Raw genomic sequence first — 22,439 nt, forward strand, 5'->3', positions numbered from 1 at the left:
AGGTAGAACTCACACAATTAAGCAAAAGGCTAACACAGCAAGGCGAGAGCGTCGCCCCACAAGGCCGCTCAACAGGCGTTAACCGGCCTTTCCTTAAAGCTGCGGCTCTAACCCGCTTCTTACCCGGTAGACGAGGCAGGGGAAAGCTCCAGTTGCCGACTGAAATCACGGGTGCCTGATTAACCAGATCAATGATTATCTAAGATTATTCCTGGAGGCAAATTCCTAATTTCTGCCTCAAATAAAATATTACCAGCCCCCTGACCAGACAGGCCCTGCCACGTATGTGTCCATCACAGAAGCTTCTGTGGGGAGAACGGGGCTGCCTAACGATGGAATGTTACAGCTGCAGTTTTCTTAAAAGTTAAATCCAACAGCCAGACAATCAAGACCTAAACTGTGCCAGGAGAGGGGATCCTGTTTCATTTTTGGAGCTTCCTCCACTTGCCACACGCTGTGAGGCTTGTCTTACTCTTCGCTGTAGTAGGTAAAAACGAGCACTTCTCACCGGCAGCCAGATTTATGCTTATCCAACGGATTATCTTTAGGGGGAACAAACGATACAACCTAAAAGCTGCAGAAGAGTTAGTTCCACATAAGGACGGAGTCTATCGAAGAATATCTAATAATTTTTTTAAGACTATTTATTTGAGAGAGAGAGAGAGAACATAAGCAGGGGGTGGTGAGGCAGAGGGAGAGAAGCAGGCTCTCCACTGGCCAGGGAGCAGGAGTGGGGCTCAATCCCAGGACCCCTGAGATCATGATCGGAGCCGAAGGCAGACACTTAAACGAATGAGCCACCCAGGTGCCCCAAGAATACCTAGTACCTTTTAAAAAGTGACTTCTGATTACATGAGAGGAAGAATAGCATTTTTTTTTCTGGTAATACACATGCACACTCCAGATGCCCAAACTCCAGAGAAATCCTGGCAAGCTCTACCCAGGCCCTTGAAGGCCCAAACCATCTATCAGTACACACTTTTGAGACCCTGGTGTCTGGGCTAGAGACCAGAGTTGGTCTCAGGCAAACTGGAAAAGTGGGCATCATACGTTTTGAGTCCCTTCTCTTTGCTCCAAATCAGGAAAAAGAAGATGAGCTTCAAATAACCAACAATTATCTTTATAGTAATAACATACACAAAGGAAATTTCCCAAGATTAAAACGTGACGGGTAAAATAGAAAGGTACTAGAAGATGGAAAACCACTGGTGGTCTCACCTGCTCACCTGTCCTACCTGATGCCTGACTCCAAAGCTGGCAGGAAAAACACACACACACAAGACCAGGAAGCCTCCAAAAGTACTTACACCCTGGGTCACGGCAAGGGGATACGCGTGGTATGTGAAACTGCTGCTCAGTCTACAGCACTGATAGGACAAACAGTCTTGTTTTGTTTCTTCCTGGGCATTAGGACTTGTTCAGCTTTTTTTTTTTTTTTTAATTTCTTAAAGATTTTAACACCCAACATGAGGCTTAAACTTACAACCCCGAGATCAAGAGTCGCACCCTCCATCAACTGAGCCAACTAGGTGCCCCTGGACCTGTTCAGTTTAAAGCAAGGAGCACGAACACTCCAAAGATCCAAGATTTTTAATACTCTGATTTCTCCAAAGAACATAAGTTTCAAAAGTCGTTGCCCTCAAAAGACCATTACATATCTCTAAAATTAACTCAGAATGATGCAGGCTACTTTATCAACTCCTTTCAATAGCTTTTTTTCCCCTAGGTTTTATATAATAAATAACAGTTATCACTAAATCCCTATGGTCTGCCAGAGAGGTATTATTATATAGATTATATAGATGGGGAACTGAGGCTTCTAGAGGGTAAATGACTGGTCTAATGTCACAAAACTACAAAATGACTGAGTGAGCACTGGAATCCAGCCCCATCTGACCAAAATGCACACTCAGCTCTCTTACCCAGGTTCCCTCCTCTGACAGGCATGGGCTTCAGAGTCAATTCTTTATGAAGATACGTTAATAAACAGCTATAAGGAGAGAACTCACTTCCCTGGGTCAAAGGCATGTCTCCAAGGCAGGCTCTGAGGACGAGTTCTGTTCTAGGAAATCCAAGCCCACTCCCTGAGCCAGAGCCCATAATTCCCAATATGACAGTTAGGTGGTAAGGGAACCCTTAACTAACAACTAACAGTGGCTTTTATACATAGGAGGTTTTAATCTCATAAAATCCTTGCCAAGTCCTTGAATTCCACTCGAACCCTAAGATGGACCAAGTTGCTAATCACTGACTATCACAATCACTAGATGCCACTTCTCATGGCCCAAGAGTAGGCATAAGAAAAATAAAAGGGGGCTCTGGGGACAATGGCATCTCTAGCTTCTATGCTTCCCAAAGTCACCCATCATTAACAAAAAAGACAAGAATGGATTAATAGGTAACCAAGGGAAGAGAAATCAGACAAACCAAGGAGGACATTTTTATGCACTGAAATCATGCCACTGCCTGCTGAAAATCTAGAATTCAAGAGTTCAAAAAGTCCATTTCACGAAACAAGCGGCCTCAGAAGAATTACTGCTACATCTCTATTAATTCAGCAAATATCAGTAAGTGACCAGTAAGGGTCAGACATTAGGAATAGAGCGTTAGATAGTACAGTTTGGCCCACGTCAGGCTGATGAACAGAACTTCCACGGGATGAGGAAGGGTAGTGCAGGGGAAGGGAGGGTGTAGAGTTTAAACAAAAAGAAAACATTTATAGATAGTGGTAAGCTATAAAGAGAATACAATAGCAGCTTGTAACAAGTCATACATTGCTACTTTAATTGTACACTGCCTTGAATAAAGAGATTCTATTACAAAAAAGAGCTGCTGGTTGCTAAGAATAAAAATATAGCCTTAACTTAAATGGAAAAAATGCAAAATGTAATATAGATGGCCAAATGTAGGTTAAAAGCCTCTTTTAAGAGAGCCACAAATGCCAGAGTCTAAGGTTTCAACTACAGGACTTTCAAGATAAAAACCAAGAATCTAAAAGACCAAAATTCTATGTAAGCTTAAGTATAGTTTTTCCCTGGCTAAAAGTAACAGCTACCATATATCCTTGGGCACTTGAAGCACCATGACATCTACTTCACTAATTTTTGTTTTATTAAATGTATTTTTCACATAGCTCTTCACCAAAAATATAATTCTTTCTTTTCCTTTAGTTGAAAATTATGCTCACAGAAAACAAAATCTGGTTACTGTCAATACCACTTCAGGGTTAATCTTTCTCAAAAATGTCCATCAGGTGAGGGATGCCTGGGTGGCTCAGTCGGTTGGCCATGTAAATCTTCACTTCAGCTCAGGGCATGATCTTAGGGTCATGAGATTGAGCCCAGAGCTCAGAGTCTGCTTGAGGTTATCACTCCCTCTCCCTCTGCTTCTACTCATGCTCCCACTGTCTCTCTCTCTCTCTAAATAAATAAATAAATGAAATCTTTTAAAAAAAAAAAAAAACTGTCCAAATGAGATACAACTTCTTCTACCCCTCACTTCCATCAACGCACCCCATGCCCATAGGCTGGGCTCTGGCCACACTCACAGGGAATGAGCAGTTTAAACTGCTTTTCACCTAACCAGCCCCACCGTGAATATGGTTTGCACACTGATTCGAAAATGTTTCCCACCATTTAGATCCAGCTACCCCATATCTAGTTTTGACTGGCTAAGGAGGAGTAATATGACCCATGCTGCTGTGGTACTTCAGGTCACGCACCTCTGGTAAGCTATGCATTGAACCTGAACAAACTATCGGAATCTCAAGGTCAGTTCAGTGAAGAAACATTTAACTGCCTATAGTCCCAATATTCCAATATTTTTTAAACCTATTTCCATGTTGGCCATATCCTTCAGTTAACACTGTTCTTCCCCCTAAGACATAATCAAGAAATTATATACCCACAAAGAATGTTCTCATCCTTTTGATAGGAAATCAGTCCCCACTATTTTGTCATTAAATATTCTAGAGCTAACTTTTTCTTTTTTTTTTTTTTTTTTTTAAGATTTTATTTATATATTTGACAGAGAAGAGAAAGAGCACAAGCAGGGGGAATGGCAGGGAGAGGGAGAAGCAGACTCTGCTGAGCATAGAGCCTAATGCAGGGCTCAATCCCAGGACTCTAGGATCATGTGACCTTAGCTGAAGGCAGACGCTTAACCGACTGAGCCACCCAGGCATCCCCAAAGCTAACTTTTCTATATTACTCTATTTTTTCAATTGCTTAACACTACTTAATTAACACTACTATTGCCTGGTGGCTTACACCCACTGACATAAAATCAGAAGGGAGTACTAATAGGTCATATTCCAGGGTTTGGGAAGGATTTTACAGAACAGAGAGTGCTCTCTCTCCCCCCACTGTACAGTATGTTGTCACTTATTCATCCCTTGACTTTCCATCCATTAAACTTATTCAAATCAAAGCCCAATGCAATTATTGAAGCCTTGATTTTTTGAAAACATTTGCTGAGTAGTTACTATATGTCAGGCCCTTTATAAAGCACTGATGATTCTAAGATGAGAAAGAGGACATCCTACTTATTTGTGTGCTGGTACAAGGGTAGAAAATACAATTAACTGTAATAACATATGACTATTTGGCTTCTAAGAGCTATGGACACCAAAGAAAGCACTGAGAAATCAGAGAAAATCACAGATGGGAGGGACACTGAAGGCGGGAGCAAGAGACTGCAAGCAGATAAGCAAAAGAACAATCGCGCAAGCAAACACATGCACGGAGGCCTGCACGGGAGGATGTGTTTAGAGTTCCGACGTGGCCCTAGAGGCATACGTGTGGCACAGAGGGGTACAGGTGAGCCTGCAGAGCAGGGATACCTAGGAAAAGTCTTTGTTCACCCCACTTAGAAGCCTGGACCTAATCCTGTGAACAGCAGTCCTTCCCGGTGGGAAAGCAACACTACTAAAATGACTCTGAGAGCAAGGAGAAACTCAAACTGAGATGGGAGACACTGAACACATGGAGACCAGTGAAAACATTAATGGAAAAAAATCCACTTGTGATATAATTCAGGGATCGTGTTGTGCAAAGGTTAAGTTTTCAAAAATAACTGAATACGGCGAGCCAGGTCCCAGGGTTTGCTGCGGACAAGTCCTGCCCTACCTCTTTACCAACATTGAAGTTTCTAAGATTATGGATGTATTGTAATGTCTATGGCTCTACTTCCTTTTTTTCCTACTTCCCATCACTCTAGTTCTGTTCTCTGTGACTCCGCCACTTCCATTTCCACCCTGCTACCATTGACAGGCATCCATAGTCAGCCCCTGGCTCATGCCTCCTCCTCAACTTTTTCTGTTATTTCTTCTCTTCAGGTTCTTGGCCCTTACTCTAAAAAGCTAAGCCCAAGAGCATTCAACAGGCAATCTAGCATTCCCTTCCTTTGTATCTAGTCAACTCACTGAGCAGTCACAGTAGATTATGTTGTCCACCTACCACACTTGTATTGTAATGGGTTTGCGCACCGCGAACAGAGGACTTGTAGGATACTGGGGAACCAGATCTAATTAGGAGTCAAGGAGAACCATTACTCATTTCCAAGGGTCCAAAATTAATCATATCCCCCAAACACTGGCTTTCTGATTCTTCAATAATTCCATTTCAAACTAGTTAATTCATCGTTTAAATCCCGAAGTTAGAGTTTGCCTTTTATCATACTGTACATACACAAAGAGGTTTGAAAAGGACTCAGAATTTTAGATAAAACCATACCACCTACACCATCTTTAAATTTAAAAAAGCCAATCTTAAGCACTTCAAAGATTTTTTAAAAATGAGTACGCAACAGCACATATTTCTTCCACGTGTTTAAGCGTCTTCTCCTGCCATGCTAGATGTCGAGATAAAATTAAATGGAACTCAGGCCAGAGCTGTCTTCTAAACAACATGCCAGATTGTAAATATTGAGTAGTTAGGTCACTCTCTGCTACTTTTAGGTCAAAAATGAGTTGAAATTAAAATAAGAGTCTAAAAAAAAAAAAAATCAACAAAGATAGCCAAGCCATACAGTGAGAAGAGCAAATCAGATGGATAGCAGGTGAGTCCTGGTCTGCTCTATAGGGCACTAAATGTTCTATCTCCATAGGCCTTCATCCAGAAGAGAGAGAGAGAGAGAGAGAGGGAGAGAGAGAGAGAGAGAGAGAATACCTCACATGTGCACTTGGAGAAAAAAGGAACCCTAATGCAGCCCTGGTATTAGGCCTTACACGTAATATGTGCTCAGTAAACAACTATTAGTGCTTCTTTTTCTTCAAATTTCTACCAGGGACCAATCTCAAAGAAAAAAGTGGCCTCTAAAGAGAGAGTATGTTTAAAAAAAAAAAAAAAAAAAACCAAAACCAGAATCTTTGTTTCATCTTCTAAAACAAAACAAAAACAAAAACAAAAAAGGCCTCAACAAACAAAAAAATGCAACAACAACAACAAAACCCACAACCTTAAAACCAGCCAATTCTCACCTCTGACCAGATTTTCTGAGACACATTCTGGCTTTCCTTAAAGGTTCACCTCCCAACTCATTCACATTCCATTGTCTGGTCAGCTTCCGTGGATTCGGGCAAGAATAGTGACTTTGGAATCCATTCCCAGAAGTTCTGAAATCTAAGCCCTTTACATCCACATAACATTTTGGGTTAATTGGAAATATGTCTAATTAAGATTATCATAACGAAAGTCAGCAACAAAAAGTAATAAAGTAATGCCACAGTAGGTGGAAATTTCCTACTAACTATTCAGAATTCCAGGAAACCCTTTTCTTTACCCATCAGCTGCCTTCTCCAAGAACACAGGAAGAATTAAACTTGGCCAGATCCTCCAAGGAGCATCAGGCCTTTGCCTTTTCAAACACTTAAGCAAGTAGCCTGAGAGGTTATCCACCATACATTCCAGGAAAACAGAATCATACAGCTGGATACTTAAGACCATTAAAAAGTTTAAAGAAGCTGTCCAGATTTAAGGTTTCAAGACAAACAGACTGCAAGCACTCCTCAAAAATGTAATGCTTTAAGATTTTCCTTTCTAGATCTTGGTAGCAGAGCTCCGCAAGCAAAGCTTTTGGAAAGCTGGGCGCACGTTCGTCCTCCCGGGCTTGAAATGAGGCTCTCCCTGGGTGCGCACACATACCGAGCTGTACCAATGGACGGATTAGTCCAATTCTTCCCTCATTCTGCACCAAGTCCAAATTCAGGGCTGACACTAGTCTCTGCAGACAACGAAGGAAAAAATGTGACAAAGATTTTCCGGCCAGCCCCTGCCCGCCTGCCCCCGCCCTCGGCACACACCAGCACACAGCGGGTTCTGTGCACAGCTCTGATTCGGGGCCAGTCTGTGCGCCATGACATCAGTGCAGGAGAATGAGCCAAGTTTAAACTCCATCTGGGACAAATAATGTCCAGGCACACTGTGACTTCTTTTGTTTATATACACTGACTAAATATGTCTTGGTGGTAAATGAACTAACGCTTAAGATTTATTTCCCAAGGCCTCCAAAACAATATTCTGCACCCCTGAAGCAACTCCCGGCCTCTGCGTCTCCTTCCAAGGCTATGCGTAAGTGATTTTTAACAGAACACATGATTTTGAAACATATAATTAACATCTTGAGGAGAGACAAAGTCCAAGCAGCCCTTCATCAATCTAAAACAAAGGGAACGAGGACCTGGCTAGCGAACGGGTGTGGTGTCCTGGCTCGTGGTGCAAATGCTGCGGGACACTCACTTCTGTAGTGGCCCGGAGAGCCAGCATAAGCCGAAGTGGGAGGCTTAAGAAGTGCCCAAGCAGCAGAGGGGCCGTTTTCTTTCCCTTTGAAGGATAAACTTAGGGTGGGTTTTTTTCTCTTGTAATTTTGGCATTACTTGAGAGACATAATTATAAATGCAGAATGGAAAACAAACAACCTAATAGGTTCAAGTCTTACAATAAGTTTTTAGACTTCTCCAGACACAAAAACTCTGCCTCTGGGCTGATGTAATTTTTGAATGGAAATGAAAGGCGGGGCTTGGGAGGAAAAGCAGGCAGACAAAAAGGTCATCTCCTTAGCTCCCGGGGTGAGCCTCCCTAGGACAAGGAACCCCTGCTTCCCTTCCTTGTCATCAAGGGCTCAGGCTCTCTCTCTGAAGTTGCTGACAACCCCAGGGGGGAATCTCCAGGAAAGAACCATTCCCCCAAGGAAAGAAAGGGAGGAGCTCTGGTGACCTGGGCCTCCGATGACTTCACTCCCAGCTCCTCCTCCAAGCTCAACCCAGGCCTCCAGGCCTCAGACTCCACCACTACCACCTGGTCGGCAATTTTCAGAAGCTCTAGATCCAGGATCACTGCCACCTTCCAGAGCTACTGGGAAGATGACAGAACAGGAACACTCTTCGCAACGAACTGTATAATTTACTATCAGGCAAAAACCCAGTCCCCAGAGTCTCTCCCAACTGTTTACCTGAACAAGACAATATAATATGCTTAACCCAAGCAACCCCGCCCTTCCTGGAAGGTAAGTTCTGCATGGACTCAAATCCCAGTTCTGTGATTTGCCAGATGCAAGTACTTAACCTTTCTTGCCTCCGGTTCTGTCCGTAAAAATGATCACCACCTTATGGGGTGTGTGATTACTGGATGAAATGATGTATATAAGTGCTTAGCACCATTCCTAGCACCTCATAAGCCCTCAGTTATTATTCACTCCCTCCACCACAGAGGGAACAAAAGGAATCAAAATATCAAACAATAGCCATTCTTTCCAACAACCCAACTTACAAGCCCACAAATAACCACTCAACTAAAAGTGGAGACCAAAAGCCCACTGGTGATCGGCAAGCTAACAGAGTAACAACATTTAGGTTTGAGGTAAACGCCAAAAACTCAGATATTTGGAATTCTTTCAGTGTCAAACCTCTGACCTTTAATCAATCTTCTACATTGCCCTGGACGAGGCAACCTTATAGAATCTTTTCCCCTTGGTGTTACAATAATGGTCAGAAAATGAGCCACTGCTTCCCTCCAAAGGAGGAGCACACAGCCCGGTGTGGTGCCTGTCCTCAAGGCTCCTTATGGGAGGCTCTGTTAAGTTCCAAGGCCGCTTGAAGAAGCAGGATGTGCAGAGGCAGTTGATAAAAAAAAAAAAAAATGGGAAAACTCCTCAGTGCCTGACCCTGAGAAAAAACACTTTAAAAATGAGACAATGGGGGCTCTTGAAAAGTAAACTAGTTGTGAACACTCCTCTATTAAGGGATAATGTCCTCCATCACCCAACTCTACCTTCAATGGACTCCCCGGGTCTTTAAGACAGGCGTTATTCACAGACAGGGTATATAAAGCCTCAGGTCCAATTTCCCTTCACAATCCCTAAAGAAAAATATGGATGCTATTCCTTCATAATTCATATTATATTCATATTTCTATTACTTTTATTTTCAGTCATGATTAAAGTCAACAAATACATTAAAAATAAACAGCCATTTTTTGAGGATGCTTTTTATATGGACTTTGTACAAGGTAATAAGATGGGTCTCAAACAGACCCATTCTGACAATACAAAATAAACATTAAAATGGTGATGTCAGGGGCACCTGGGTGGCTCAATTGGTTGAACGTCTGCCTGCCTTTGGCTCAGGCCATGATCCCAGGGTCCTGGGATCAAGCCCCGCTTCGGCTCCCTGCTCAGAGGGGAGCCTGCTTTTCCTCTCCCTCTGCTCCTCTGCCAGCTTACGTGCTTGTGCGCTCTCTCTCTCTACAATAAATAAAATCTTGGGGAAAAAATGGTGAACTCAGAAAAGAAGTATGAGGTGCACGACTCTGACCAATTCAGCTACCAAACCACATCACTAAACGAAGCACACGATTCAGTCTGTCAAGGTTTCATTCTCCCAAGAACTAAAACAATCCAATACAAAGACCAAAGAAACTTCTGTCTGAAGTAGTAATACATTTCAGTCAATGCTGAATTTTTCTAATCCTTAGAAAACACAAGAACATCTCAACACCTCTTAAAAACTTAAGTCATGAAACATAACCAGGTAACAAACACAAGTCCATTTCTCTCCAAATCTAAGATCTGGCTCACATAATTTAATTTCCATTTCTTGAAAACAATAGGAATGGAACCCCGATGGCAGCTTTACTGATTCACACTTTCTGGTCAACCTGTCCCCAAAGCTAGACCAGTCAGCTCCAGCTCTGTGCTGTCTCCATGTAACTGCCCAATTATTTGCCAAGCAAAAACCTCTAATGAAGTAATTTTCTAAACGCAGGCTGTCCATTTTATCCAAATGCAAACCTACTCTACCGCAAAGGGGTAAGGAATGGGCAATAAAGAGTGGATCTAGGAGAGGCAGGGTCAAGTTATTCTAATTAATGATCGTGCTAAACACACCTGCTGCCCATAAAACACATTCCCTCTCAGCAATGATCTGATCTGATGGTCTCCTATTAAGGAAAAAGGCCCAGGGCTGAGAAGCAACACTGACATAGGAATTAACGCTAAAGTGGCCCGTGAATTCCGCTTTTTTCTGGAGGCCCACTAGCGCTCAGCTTCAATTTATTCTCAAGGTAGAGCTGACTGGAAAATTACTAAGAGGCACCTAGTTCTGGCCATTCCCAATTTAAACGGGGAAATAAATGTGGTCTGAAGGCAGCTAAACCCAGAATTACCTTGATAGAATACTGTCGCTTCAGCAGCTGGCTCCTCGGCAGGCTGCTTACTTTACACACAGGCATTTTGAACTTAAAGATTCATGTTACTAATTTTATACAGTTTGCTCACTATTGCCTTGTTTGGAGTGGAACATGTATCATTTCTATATGAGCTTATTTTTAAAATCAATCATTTGAACAAAAATAGAGAAAAGGCTACCAACGTGAAAACGCTTGTATGCAAACATATATATATGTCTTAACACATGTAGATGGAGAACTGTCCCATCTTTCCTTCCTCTGTGTCTATTATTTTTACTGCGCTAGGAGATCCAGCAAGTCACATCACACTTTAACAGGACAAATACACATCAAAAGTAAACAGACCTTAGAGGCTGGGAAACCATCACAGTTCATCTTATCTAAAGATAAAATTAAGATACAAATGGTATTAAATGCTTCATCTAGGTAACACCAGGAAAGTCTGCTTTTAAAAAAAAAATCTGTTTCAGGAAGTATTTAAGGAATTCTCAATTCTTGGAGCCTCTAAAACGAGATCATAAACACAAGTATTTGCATCTCTGCCCTTGGAACGCTGATAGCTTGCATCTGTGTTTAATGTCCCCCAACTAGTCTGTAAACAGCAAAAGCAAGGCGCCTCCTGCCTTTCCTAAGCTTTAGTGAGTGCTCAATGTGGCACCGAATGGGGGCTCAAATTCTGTTCACTAAAAAGCAGAGGCCAAAAGAAACAATACATGGACCCTAACTTGTAAGACGTATAATTGAAATCCTCCCAACTAAAGCCAGATGAACCAGAGCCCACACCAGTTCATTTCACAAGCCACAAGCAGAAAACTAAGAAGCTTAAAATCCTAAGTATGAGACACAAATGAGCATGCCTGAAAAACCAAACATTTTTGCTCTAAATAAAACACGAGAAGAGTGAGCACAAAATGCAGTTGTTTTTTTTTTTAAAAAGATTTTCTTTATTTGAGAGAAAGAGAGAAAAAGGTCACAAGTAGAGGTGAGGGGAAGAGAGAGAAGCAGACTCCCCACTTAGCAGGGAGCTGGATGTGGGGCTCGATCCCAGGACTCCAGGGTCATGACCTGAGCCGAAGGCAGACGCTTAACCGACTGAGCCACCCAGGCGCCTCACAAAATGCGATTTCAAAGATAAAATGTTACCAGTTTCCAGGTGCCAAACTCAGACAGCCACTTGCACAGGCAAGTGCAGAAGCTGAGTAAAGTGGTCGGAGTACAGCTCCCGTCTAGCCTGGGCTGCTGCCACTCTTTGCCAATCAACTGTTGCCACGTGGGCAGACCAGCCCGGTGTTACTGGAGCTGCTGGGTTTTCCAGATTAACAGAAAGATCCAGAATTTTAAGTAAAGCTTCCAGTCTCTTTGTACCGCCACCTGATTATTTCTCTTCATAATTGTATCAACTGTACAGAAGTGGGGAGGAGGACAAGGCCTGTATGATAAATGCAACAGGTGGCCAGTTTTCAAGGCCTGGTTTAGATGAATTAACTGCTCATTTCAGCCATCCTTCACTCGTTCTGGGGGACTGACCCAACGCCACCTCAGACGCCAAGCAGAGCGTGAAAAAGAGACGCAGTGCCTGCTCCTGGAGTTCACAGCGCGAAAGACAGTCTAGCTCAAAACAATCATAATGTTAAGGCCATGGGAGAGTTTAAAATTGCCGTTATTTTGCAGCGCAACTTTGCCATGCCAGTGTTTTTCCTTAATCCTCTCCTTTTTGAAGGCGGCTCAATTTCTACCATTTGAAGGCTACAGACTAGAGTTTGTCTCGTATTATTACTGCCTTTGGCTAATTAAATTCTGAAGTGTCTCTCAACCCAGACAGCTCAGAGCTGTCATAATTATATGTCATACGTTGTAATTATTGTGGGTGCCACGTATAACAACACCCCCTGATAATATGGCATCAACATTTTCCTTCATGAGACGGAGATTATGCAGAGGCTATGACTTTTCAGAAGCCTTTGTAGTGAGGGAATTGGCAAACCTAAGGCAGAGAGGACTGTAAGCTCAGTCCACAGGCCTAGATAAACTCACACCTTTTTATTTCCAGTTAGAAGCAGGCCCTCAGCAGCAGAGGGGGCTTGTCTGTGATGCTGGCCAAGAGCTCTGGTTGAGGGGTGCTTGCAATCGGCATCTCTATGGGATCGGCAGCCCTGGGGACAGACCTCGAGGGGGTGGACAGCCACGCTGGATGCATCCAGGACAAAAAGTTTCATTAAGAAGGGACGCCTGGGTGGCTCAATGTTGAGCATCTGCCTTTGGCTCAGATCACGATCCTGGGGCCCTGGGACTGAGTCCCACGTTGGGCTCCCCGCATGGAGCCTGCTTCTCCCTCTGCCTGTGTCTCTGCCCCTCTCTCTCTCTCTCTCTCTGTGTGTGTCTCTCAGGAATAAATAAATAAAATCTTAAAAAAAAAAAAAAAGATGATGACAGCTGAACAGCCAAAGTTCAGAGAAAAGAGGGTAGAATGTGCAGACACGGCCTGTCTGGGGTGCTACTCACACGAGCTCTGCACTGAGCCTGCTATCCCTAACACAGCAGTCCCACTTCGTAAAACAAACTGGTCACATGATCCACAGAGCTGAGCCACAGCCCTAGACTTGGCTTCAAGTGTGATGCCTGTCCAGGCTCAGCCTCCCCACAGACGCTCCCAACCCGGCCTGGGCCCCCGCCTGCCGGTTCCCCTCCCGTGTGCTCCCAGGCCAAGGCACATCCTGCAATCCAAGCACTTCTCCTGGGGCTCTACGTATGTGTACGTTCAGTCTTTGTATTTTGGCAAGCCACTGTTTTGCTCCCCAACTCGGCTGCTCATTCCTTCAGGGTGAGAACAGTTGTCTTATTTATCTTCGCGTTGCCAACACCCAGCAGCACCTAATACAGTGCCTGCATGCAAGACATTTGACAAATACTCATTAAAATGAACAAATCGGGCTCCTGGGTGGCTCAGTGGGTTAGGTGTCTGCTTCGGCTCAGGTCACAATCCCAGGGTCCTGGGACTGAGCCCCACATCAGGCTCCCTGCTCAGCGGGGTATCTGTTTTTCCCTCTCCCTCTGTGGCTCCCGGCTGCTCATGCTCTCTCAAATACATAAAATCTTTAAAAAATAAATAAATAAAAAAGAAAATGAGCAAATCTATTACTAAATTCAGTTGTAAATCCTGCCCTCTCGCTCCTTTCCATCCCAAACCTTGAAGACAAGATGACAGCATCTGGGCACCTGAGGCCTTTATGAGCGTGAGTGGCAGACAGCAGGTGGATGGCAGTTTGTGATGGCCATTTTCTTACAACACTGGCACAAACCGCACGCTTCTCATACGTCTTGATGCTAAAGAGTCTGCCCAAAGACCAAGCCTCCCCACGCTGAGCTTGCCAAACCCAACACCTGACCAACCTCTTTCCATTTTCAACCCAAACCCCAGCCTCTTACATAATGTTCAGCAATAACAGCTACAGCCTCTATTTTAACTGCCAGTCCCATTCTCATCTGAATATCTCTCTTCTTCTGGGCAAACTTCCCAAGAACCGTTTATTCATTGGTCTACGCTATACTGATTGTAAAATGCCTTCTGGGTCTCCCTGACACGGTGGCTATAGGGATATTTAAAGAGTAAACCTGCGTGGTGAGAGGATTTGAACTCCTGAATGCAAGACGGGAGCCATCAAGAAAAAGTTATTAAGAAGATATCAACCCGAAAAGAAAAAGTCACTGGATTAGGAGGAGGAGCACATTTGATGTCAAAGACACGCCGATGACGAGCACCATCTGAATGTGGAAAGTTTTAATATGTTTAACGCGCTGTCTGGAAACGTGTACTCAAAAGAATGCTCCAGGAAATCTCTGGCCGTGTATTCCATCTAGGAGAAACAGAGGCGTTTGGAAAGAAACAAAAGGAGGGGGGGGGAAAAAAACCTCAACTCTTGATAAAATGACATGCTCAATGCTGATAAAAAGGCAGGGACAAAGTCAAGAGAACTGTGGACACGGCTGAGGTACTTTAACCTTCTGGCTTCCAGGGCAAGCCTGTTCGCATGTCACCCTGAACTGCTGGGAGAAACAAGTTTTCTGTTTACATTTAAGGAGATCTACTTCCTGAAGAGGAGGTAGTAGGAACACTCATTTGGCAATTAATACCTGCAAGCTTAAAAGGGGGGGAAAAAAAATGAAGACGACGTAAGAAATATGACAAAACATGTGCTAGTTGCCCTCTAAGAACAGTAGGACGGAGAGGCATCTGACTCTCTCCCTACCCCACTGGTCCCCTAATGAACATACATAGGAGAAGAGTCCCCAACAGTACAAGAATATAAAGCAGCAGACGTACCACCCTCCAGGAGGGTATAACTATCCCACATTAAATAAGCAAATCAGCAAAGTCTACATTAACACTTCTGTCCTTAACTTAATGGTTTCCTTACTTAAACACTGGTGACTGTTGTAATTCTTCTTCAGAGATTATTAAAATACTAAAACCAAGAGAAGAACACATGGGTGAGTCAATCAGTTAAGCATCCAACTCCTGATTTCAGCTCAAGTCATGATCGCAGGGTCGCAGGATGGAGAACCCTGCATCAGGCTCCCTGCCCAGCACGGAGTCTGAGTTTCTTGCCCTCTGCCCCTCCCCCAACTTGTGTGCTCACATGTGCTTGTGTGCTCACGCGTGCTCCCTCCCTCTCTCTCTCTCTCTCTCTCTCTCTCATCTTTAAATAAAAAAATAAAACACGAAACCAATAGAAAAAAGTTGGAAATTTGGCTGATATTTAATTCTTTCTTTTCATTCTTCAAACTAGCAGTTACCTTTTTATTTTATTTTGTTTAAACCTCTAAAACAAAAGACAGTTAAATTTATGTACCATAGATTCTGAAAATGTAGACACCAATATTCTGATTGCTGATGGGCATTCACTATGGTTTATATAGCTATACACAAAACCTCAGGTCAGGAAACCTGGCAAGCATAGTACATTGTCAGGCATATGAAGGGAAGCAAAACTTTATTTAGCTACACTGATCTATTCAGAGGTAGGAGAAATTATAGTGAGAGGAGCAGAGGTACTTTATTTAGAAAACAATAATTCAAAATACAGCTGTTCCATTTCACTCCTCGTTAGATATCCAAGAGAAATGAAAATATAAATCCACACAAAAATTTGCACACAAAGGTTCACAGCAGCATTATTCATAAAAGCCAGAGCAAAACAACCCAAATGTCCATCAACTGATGAATGGATAAACAAAGTGTAATAAGCCCATGTGACGGAGTTTCACTTGCCAGTAAAAAGGGTTTAATGTAGTGATCATGCCATTACATGGATGAACCTTGAAAACACTATGCTAGGTCAAAGAAGCCAGACACAAAAGACCACATGTTGCAGGATTTCATTTATATGAAATGTCCAGATTGGGCAAAAGACCTACAGAGAGAGAGTCGGTTAGTGGTTGCCTAGGAGTATGGGGAAGGAAGAACTGGGAAGCAACAACACCAGAGTTTCTTTTTATCGTGATTAGAAGGTTCTAAAATTGTGGTCATGGTTGCACAACCATATAGCAAATTCCATTGGATTGTATACTTTAAAAGTAAGTGAATTACATGGCGTGTGGAGGATATCTCAATAAAGCTGTTGAATAAGCAAAGCTGCTGAGTTGCTTCTGTCCACACTGTGTGTTCACTATTGTTCTTATTCATTTAGCTGAGAATATATATATTTTTAATCTTCATTCATAATGAGGATGACTTTTCATGTTAAGGAAAGAATCATCCTTTCACTGCTACCCCTATAAAATGACCAACCAAAGTTTCGAACTTAACATGACTCTGGATAATGAAAATTAACAGTCTCTTATTTAGAGGGCCAGAACAGAGCAGCATATCTTGGCAAGAACTTGTACTAACTAAATCCAGAAACCATCAGGACAAAAATCGGGAGGAGGCGGTGGCCTGTGGGGGACTAGAGAGCTTTCTCATGACTGTGGTGGTTCTTTTGCATATACGGAAATGTTCAGAATGTCCTCTGCACAGCTGCAAAGTATTAAGGATGCTGTAAACACACACAAGGTAAGCTTTGCCATATATACTCCTGACACATGTAGAGACATAGTTCCGTGGCCAGTGGGCAGCTCTCTGTGACGGTATTATCCAACAGGTGGTTCAAATGCAGACCCTCCCTTAAAATGTCACCCACCCCCAAGGGTGTGCCAGGCAGGGCCTGCGTTGTCCCTCATTGAGGTCAACCCTGTGTCTCCACAGGTCCTGGTTGAGATGCAAAGGTAATGAACGCCTCAGATGCACAGCACAGTGAAAGCCTCAAAGCATGAGTAGAGCTCTCCATGCCAATAGTGCTCTTGCAAACATGGTGAACATCCTAAAACCCATCGGGCTTTGTGCAAGAAGGGTGGCAGGCACCAATCTCACAAAATGGCACAGTACAAAAAAGGCAAAGATCCCTTTATGCCCAAGCAAAAGTGGCATTAGGAGAGGAAACACAGTGCCTCTGGTGGGCCAACTATGCCGATTTTCTGCAAAAAGGATAAAACTACAGAGAAGATTGTGCTAGGCTTGGACGTGTTGGGCCTACCTTCAGAACTAAGAGAATGCCGGCTATCGAGTGACACAAGCCAGGGCAGCTGGCTGGCTCAGTCAGTAGAGCATGCTGCTCTTGATCCGGGGTTATAAGCTTGAGCCCCAAGTTGGGTTTAGAGATTGGTTAAAAATTAAAAGAGATGAAGCCTTTTGAACTGGGAGTAGATGAGAAAGGGCCAAGAGATCTAGTTCTAAGCTTCTATTTTGTTATATTATGAAGACAATAAAATCTTGAGGGTATGCTCAGAAAAGTAATTAAAAAAAAAAAAAAACAGAAAACATTTGGAGAGCTCATTCTCTGAGGAGTCCTGATCCTTGAACACAGATCCCCTGAGCATCATACCACCGGGCCCTTAAGAGGAGGCAGCAAATACCAACAAGTGTCTCAGGAAAGTACTCAAAACTCATGCAGACTTTTGGACCCTTGGCCTTTGTTCTTTTTGGTTAACCCCCCATGCCTCCTCTCTCCCAACCTCCTCTCCGGTATTTTCCCATTGATTTTGGTTTGCTTGCTCCTTGGGTCTGTCTTCCCCTTCGTCTTAGCCCAGGTTCCACACAAGGCCCCCGAGGATACTGCTATACGTAACAAGGTCAAAGCTAAATGTTGGAGCCAAAAGGAAAGAGCAGAGGAAATGAGGGAGACACAGATGGAGCCCCGGGGTGGGGCAGGGAGAAGAAAAATGTCAGGCACAGAGGCTGCTGCCCAGGCCGAGGCCCAAGGACATAGAGGCAACCTCAAGGCAGGATAAATCTTGGGTTGACCCTGCTAAGATGGCTATTTTCAAACCACTCTGCCCACTTAACAACTGTGTCCCAATAAGAGAAACTTAACCTATAAATGTTCATGCTGTTAGATCATACCTGATTAGAAAGACAAATATTTCCTTTCAGTGAGAATTTTTATTTCTTATTTATTTATTCATGAGAGACACAGGCAGAGGGGGAAGCAGGCTCCCTGCAGGGAGCCCGATGTGGGACTCGATCTCAGAACCCCGGGGTCATGCCCTGAGCTGAAGGCAGACGCTCAACCACTGAGCCACCCAAGTGACCCCCCCAGTGAGATTTTTAGAATACACATAGCTCCAGTTTGAGAAGTTTGAGATTCAATGGTGTATAAAACAAATGAGCAGCTTTTCTCATTCCAGGCTTTAAAGACTGCTTCCTAGATAAAATATAAAAATGTGATTTTATTAACTAAGATTAATAAGCAGCTTCTACTTAGAGCTGAGGTAGACATGGAGAGCAGTGAAATGCTGCATGGCCTGAAGATGACCAAAATCTGAAAAGACTATGGACATTTGTAGGTGCAATAAAGTTTACTTCTGAAGAGAGAATTAGAAAACTCTAAGGCTGCTGGAGATCATAAACTACAAAAGGGTGTTCTGTGCACACCAAATTACAGCAATGAGGAAGAAACCATCAAAACACAGAAATAGAGCGCAAGAATATGGACAGGTGGGCAGCCCCTGTGGTGCAGCAGTTTAGCGCCGCCTGCAGCCTGGAGTGTGATCCTGGAGACCCGGGATCGAGTCCCACGTCAGGCTCCCTGCATGGAGCCTGCTTCTCCCTCTGCCTGTGTCTCTGCCTCTCTCTGTGTCTCTATGAATAAATAAAATATTAAAAAAATATATGGACAGGTGGTCTCAGGGCTCCAAGTACATATGCGAACAGGAATTAGGTGATTGAGCAGAGTCCCACGATGCTTTCCAAGTTGAGTCACATCTGAATACCTTGGGTTTTTTCTCCTTTTAGTTAGTGAAAAGGGAGACCAGACGCCACACTTTAAACTATTCATGGCACTTTGGAGATCTTCCTGGGAGCAGAGCACAGGGAGAATGATGAAGGGACAAGGGCTAAACCCAGAAGGCTGACAGCCACCACCCTGCACTTGGATGTTACTCCAGGTGTGACAGGACAGCTCTGAGGGGGGGCACTGACATGATGTGGGTGTTTTTCAAGATTTTATTTACGTATTTGTTTGAAAAAGAGAGCGAGAAAGAGAGCAAGCATGCATACATGTGCAAGCAGGGGGAGTGGCAGAAGGAGAGAGAGAAAATCTCAAGCAGACTCCTCACTGAGTGCAGAGCCCAACCCGGGGTTGGATCTCATGACCCTCGGATCAAGACCTGAGCCAAAACCAAGAGTCGGATGCTTTTGAGCCACCCAGGTGCCCCTGATGTGGATATTTTTGGAAACTCTCTCAAACGATCTCTATATGGCAAATATCTTCTGCTGGCAAAAGTAGAAGCAGAAGAAATCAGTGAGAAGGCGTGTCCAACCCTGGTGAGAGATGCCGGCTTGGGAGTCCAGCAGCAGCAGCGGAAATGAAATAGACGTGGCAAATTATGGCTTCAGCAAATGCTCCTGAAACAAAGCCAACAGGCCTTGCTGACAGGCTCGAGAGAGGAAGACGACAAGATGCAAGGGAAGACTCTGGGCTTGATGCGCAATGGAGCTGAGGAAGCAGAGGCTCTACTCAGAGAACACCCAGGGTAAGGGGGCAGGGACAGGAAGTGGTAACTACACAGGGATGAGGAGTCAGGGGAGAGCATCTTGTTCTGTTGGGTGATGGAAAGGCATAGTTGTTTGTGGGTTTGAGGTAAAAGATACTACAGTATGTCTGGCGGAAATGACCCAGAGAGAGATTAAAGAGTCAGGAAGGGAGATGACTGTATCCGTGGTAAGAAGGGGTGACATGCATTCCATTTACATTTACATTTACTGAGCACCTATTAGGTATTCTTTGTTCTTGAGAGGTTCATGGCCTAAAGCAGAGAAAGTAATATAAATAAGTCAGGCAGCAAAGTAAGACCCAATAGAAACACAAAGTATGACTGTACGATGGTGGATAAAGGCTGTTCAGGTACCAGGATAGAGTGTAGGGAGGAAAAGCAAGCACATACGGATATCAGGTGAATGGCTGATTAACTGATTTGAATTAGTGATCCAGTTTGGGTAAGTATTTCTCAAGCCATTGTTCCCAATTTTACTTTTCATAAGACAGACTTTTACTTTCATGCTCCTAAGGAACTTCGCAGAGACAAAGGATATCTGTGTGGTGTAAAATGGAGCAAACCCAGTTTTCGTAGTCAAGAAAAAATCTGTTATCAGAACAGTTCATCTAGTAATCTTTTTTTAAGGCTTTACTTACCACTTAAACTTCTTCCCAAGTGCTACATAAATGAGTTCCGAAATCTCTTTTCTATTTTGGGACATTCAGTAATACTGACAAGTTTTACAGAAAATAAGTACTGTCCCTTTGTGAGCAGCGGGCTCTACGTTTGGCAGCACCGCTCGAGGGGCCAGGCGGGGTCCCTGTGGGCCTGGGCATCTTGCCGAGGTCGGTCAGCCCCGGTGTGAGATCAAAACCTGACTCACCTGCTGAGTGTCCTGCTCTGACCAACTGGGCCAACCAGTCAAGTACAACAGAGGACACGAATACACAGTCCTTGTATTCCAAAGATTTGTACACATTGTCAAAATGATCCATCAAAAAAAAAAATCAGACTTTTTTTGATGCTTCAACAGTAATATCAACTGAATGAGGCAAGATTTCCTGTTAACAAAGACTGTAATTGGATATTTTTAAAAATCATCTAGTAATTCTACAATGAAAATGCTTACCTCCAGAACTATTAGTGTTCACCATCACAGATCCCTGAATCGCAAGCTAAAACGATGCCTGGGTTAGTGTTTTCCACTTGCACAGTTTGACTTATATTTCCCTCTTCCCACACCCACCTGCTGGGCTGCGTCTCCATTCACCAAGTGAGGCATCATGGCTACTTCTCCGTTCAGCAATGGTGGCAGTTCCAGTGGGATCTGGTCGGTCATCATCATTGTGACGTACATTCATGGAGAATTTCCCTCAACTGGCTTCCTGCAAAAGAACCACCATTTCTTAGAAAGGACTCAGACCCCCAAAAGTCACTTATAAGAACATCAGCAACTTCAGTGCACCATCACGAAGTCAGCTGAAAATCAAATTATCCTAATCCCATAGTGCTGCATTATTGTGCCAGGTCCGAGGCAGGTGGGGCGGGGGAGTGGAAATCAAGCAAAAGCAGGGAAACAGCTTGGACTAAACCACCAACTCCAGTCTCCAAGCAGCCGTGTGAACATAACCTCCCGGACCTAGACTTGATCATTGTTATAAAAATTTTTTAAACGTATGAATAATAGTAACTACCCTACCCCAGGGATCTTTCTGGGGCTAAAATGAGAAAATACCGTGAGAGGGTCAAGTGTCAAACAAAAACTGGTGGTATCATTATCTTTAATTACAGAAAATAAGGCCAAAGAGGATGGCCTATAAAAACAGGTGTTCCCTTTCATTAGGATCAAAACACTGTTCATAAGCAGTTAATCCAAGTAAGTTAACAAAGGTTGGACTGCAATTGTTGCAATTTCTGACCTTGTCACTAATTTGGTAATTAATCATGTTCTAATTCTCTCTGCCCTCGTCATTTCCTTGAATTGAATGCACCTGCTGTGCATTTATACATTTATCACCGTGCAGCTCTTGAACCTCCTTGTATCTCAGAGAGAGCCCACGGATCTGGTGTGGAGGAAGGCTGAGGCTTCCAGGTAGAACACCTTGCCTCTGCAGAATGATTTTCATATAAATACTCAAAACAGCACAAACCCCAGTCTTATTTCAAAATGGTACTTGCTACCAATAACTACCTTTCCAATTCAACAGTGGGGAAAATGACAAATTCCTATTTAGAATTATAACTTGTTCTTCAAGAAGCACTTATATATCCTTCACTTATGCCTAAGAACTTAGGGCACAAAAAGTTTAATATCACATGCAAAGAAGAGTAAACAAAGACACATATTTTAAATCCATACAGAAATAAATAGACATATACATTCATCATTCATAATGAAGACCCTCCCCCCAATATCAAATTCGAGGGTATCTGATCAATGAATCCTTTAATACTCAATATCCAAATCAGGCAAAACAGTGGGACAAATCATTTAATGATTGTCTCAAATTTGTCTTAGACACGTGACAGAAAATATTTTTTCTCATTCTTAAACCCCTCCATTCTGAACATTAAATATACTTCCCTCTCCTGCAATCCCACCCAAAAGAAACTCCTTCCCTGGAAGTATCAAATGATGCATAAAAGCCGCCCAAGAGATTGTAAAGTTTTTTATTTTAAAAAGGT

The 22,439-nt window shown here is 43.3% G+C and overlaps 1 protein-coding gene across 3 annotated transcripts in view; it reads right to left on the reverse strand.

The window, feature by feature from the left end:
• FNDC3B (fibronectin type III domain containing 3B) overlaps window positions 1-22,439 on the reverse strand; it is a 337,274-nt gene that overhangs the window by 243,975 nt on the left and 70,860 nt on the right. For all 3 annotated transcript variants that reach the window (XM_072752211.1, XM_072752212.1, XM_072752213.1), the window contains exon 2: window positions 21,001-21,139. In XM_072752211.1, coding sequence (XP_072608312.1) covers window positions 21,001-21,111 — 111 coding nt within the window. In that variant the 5' untranslated portion in view covers window positions 21,112-21,139. The remainder of the gene's footprint in view (window positions 1-21,000; window positions 21,140-22,439) is intronic.

The sequence above is a fragment of the Vulpes vulpes genome, chromosome 3, assembly GCF_048418805.1.
Source record: "Vulpes vulpes isolate BD-2025 chromosome 3, VulVul3, whole genome shotgun sequence".
Lineage (NCBI taxonomy): Eukaryota > Metazoa > Chordata > Mammalia > Carnivora > Canidae > Vulpes > Vulpes vulpes.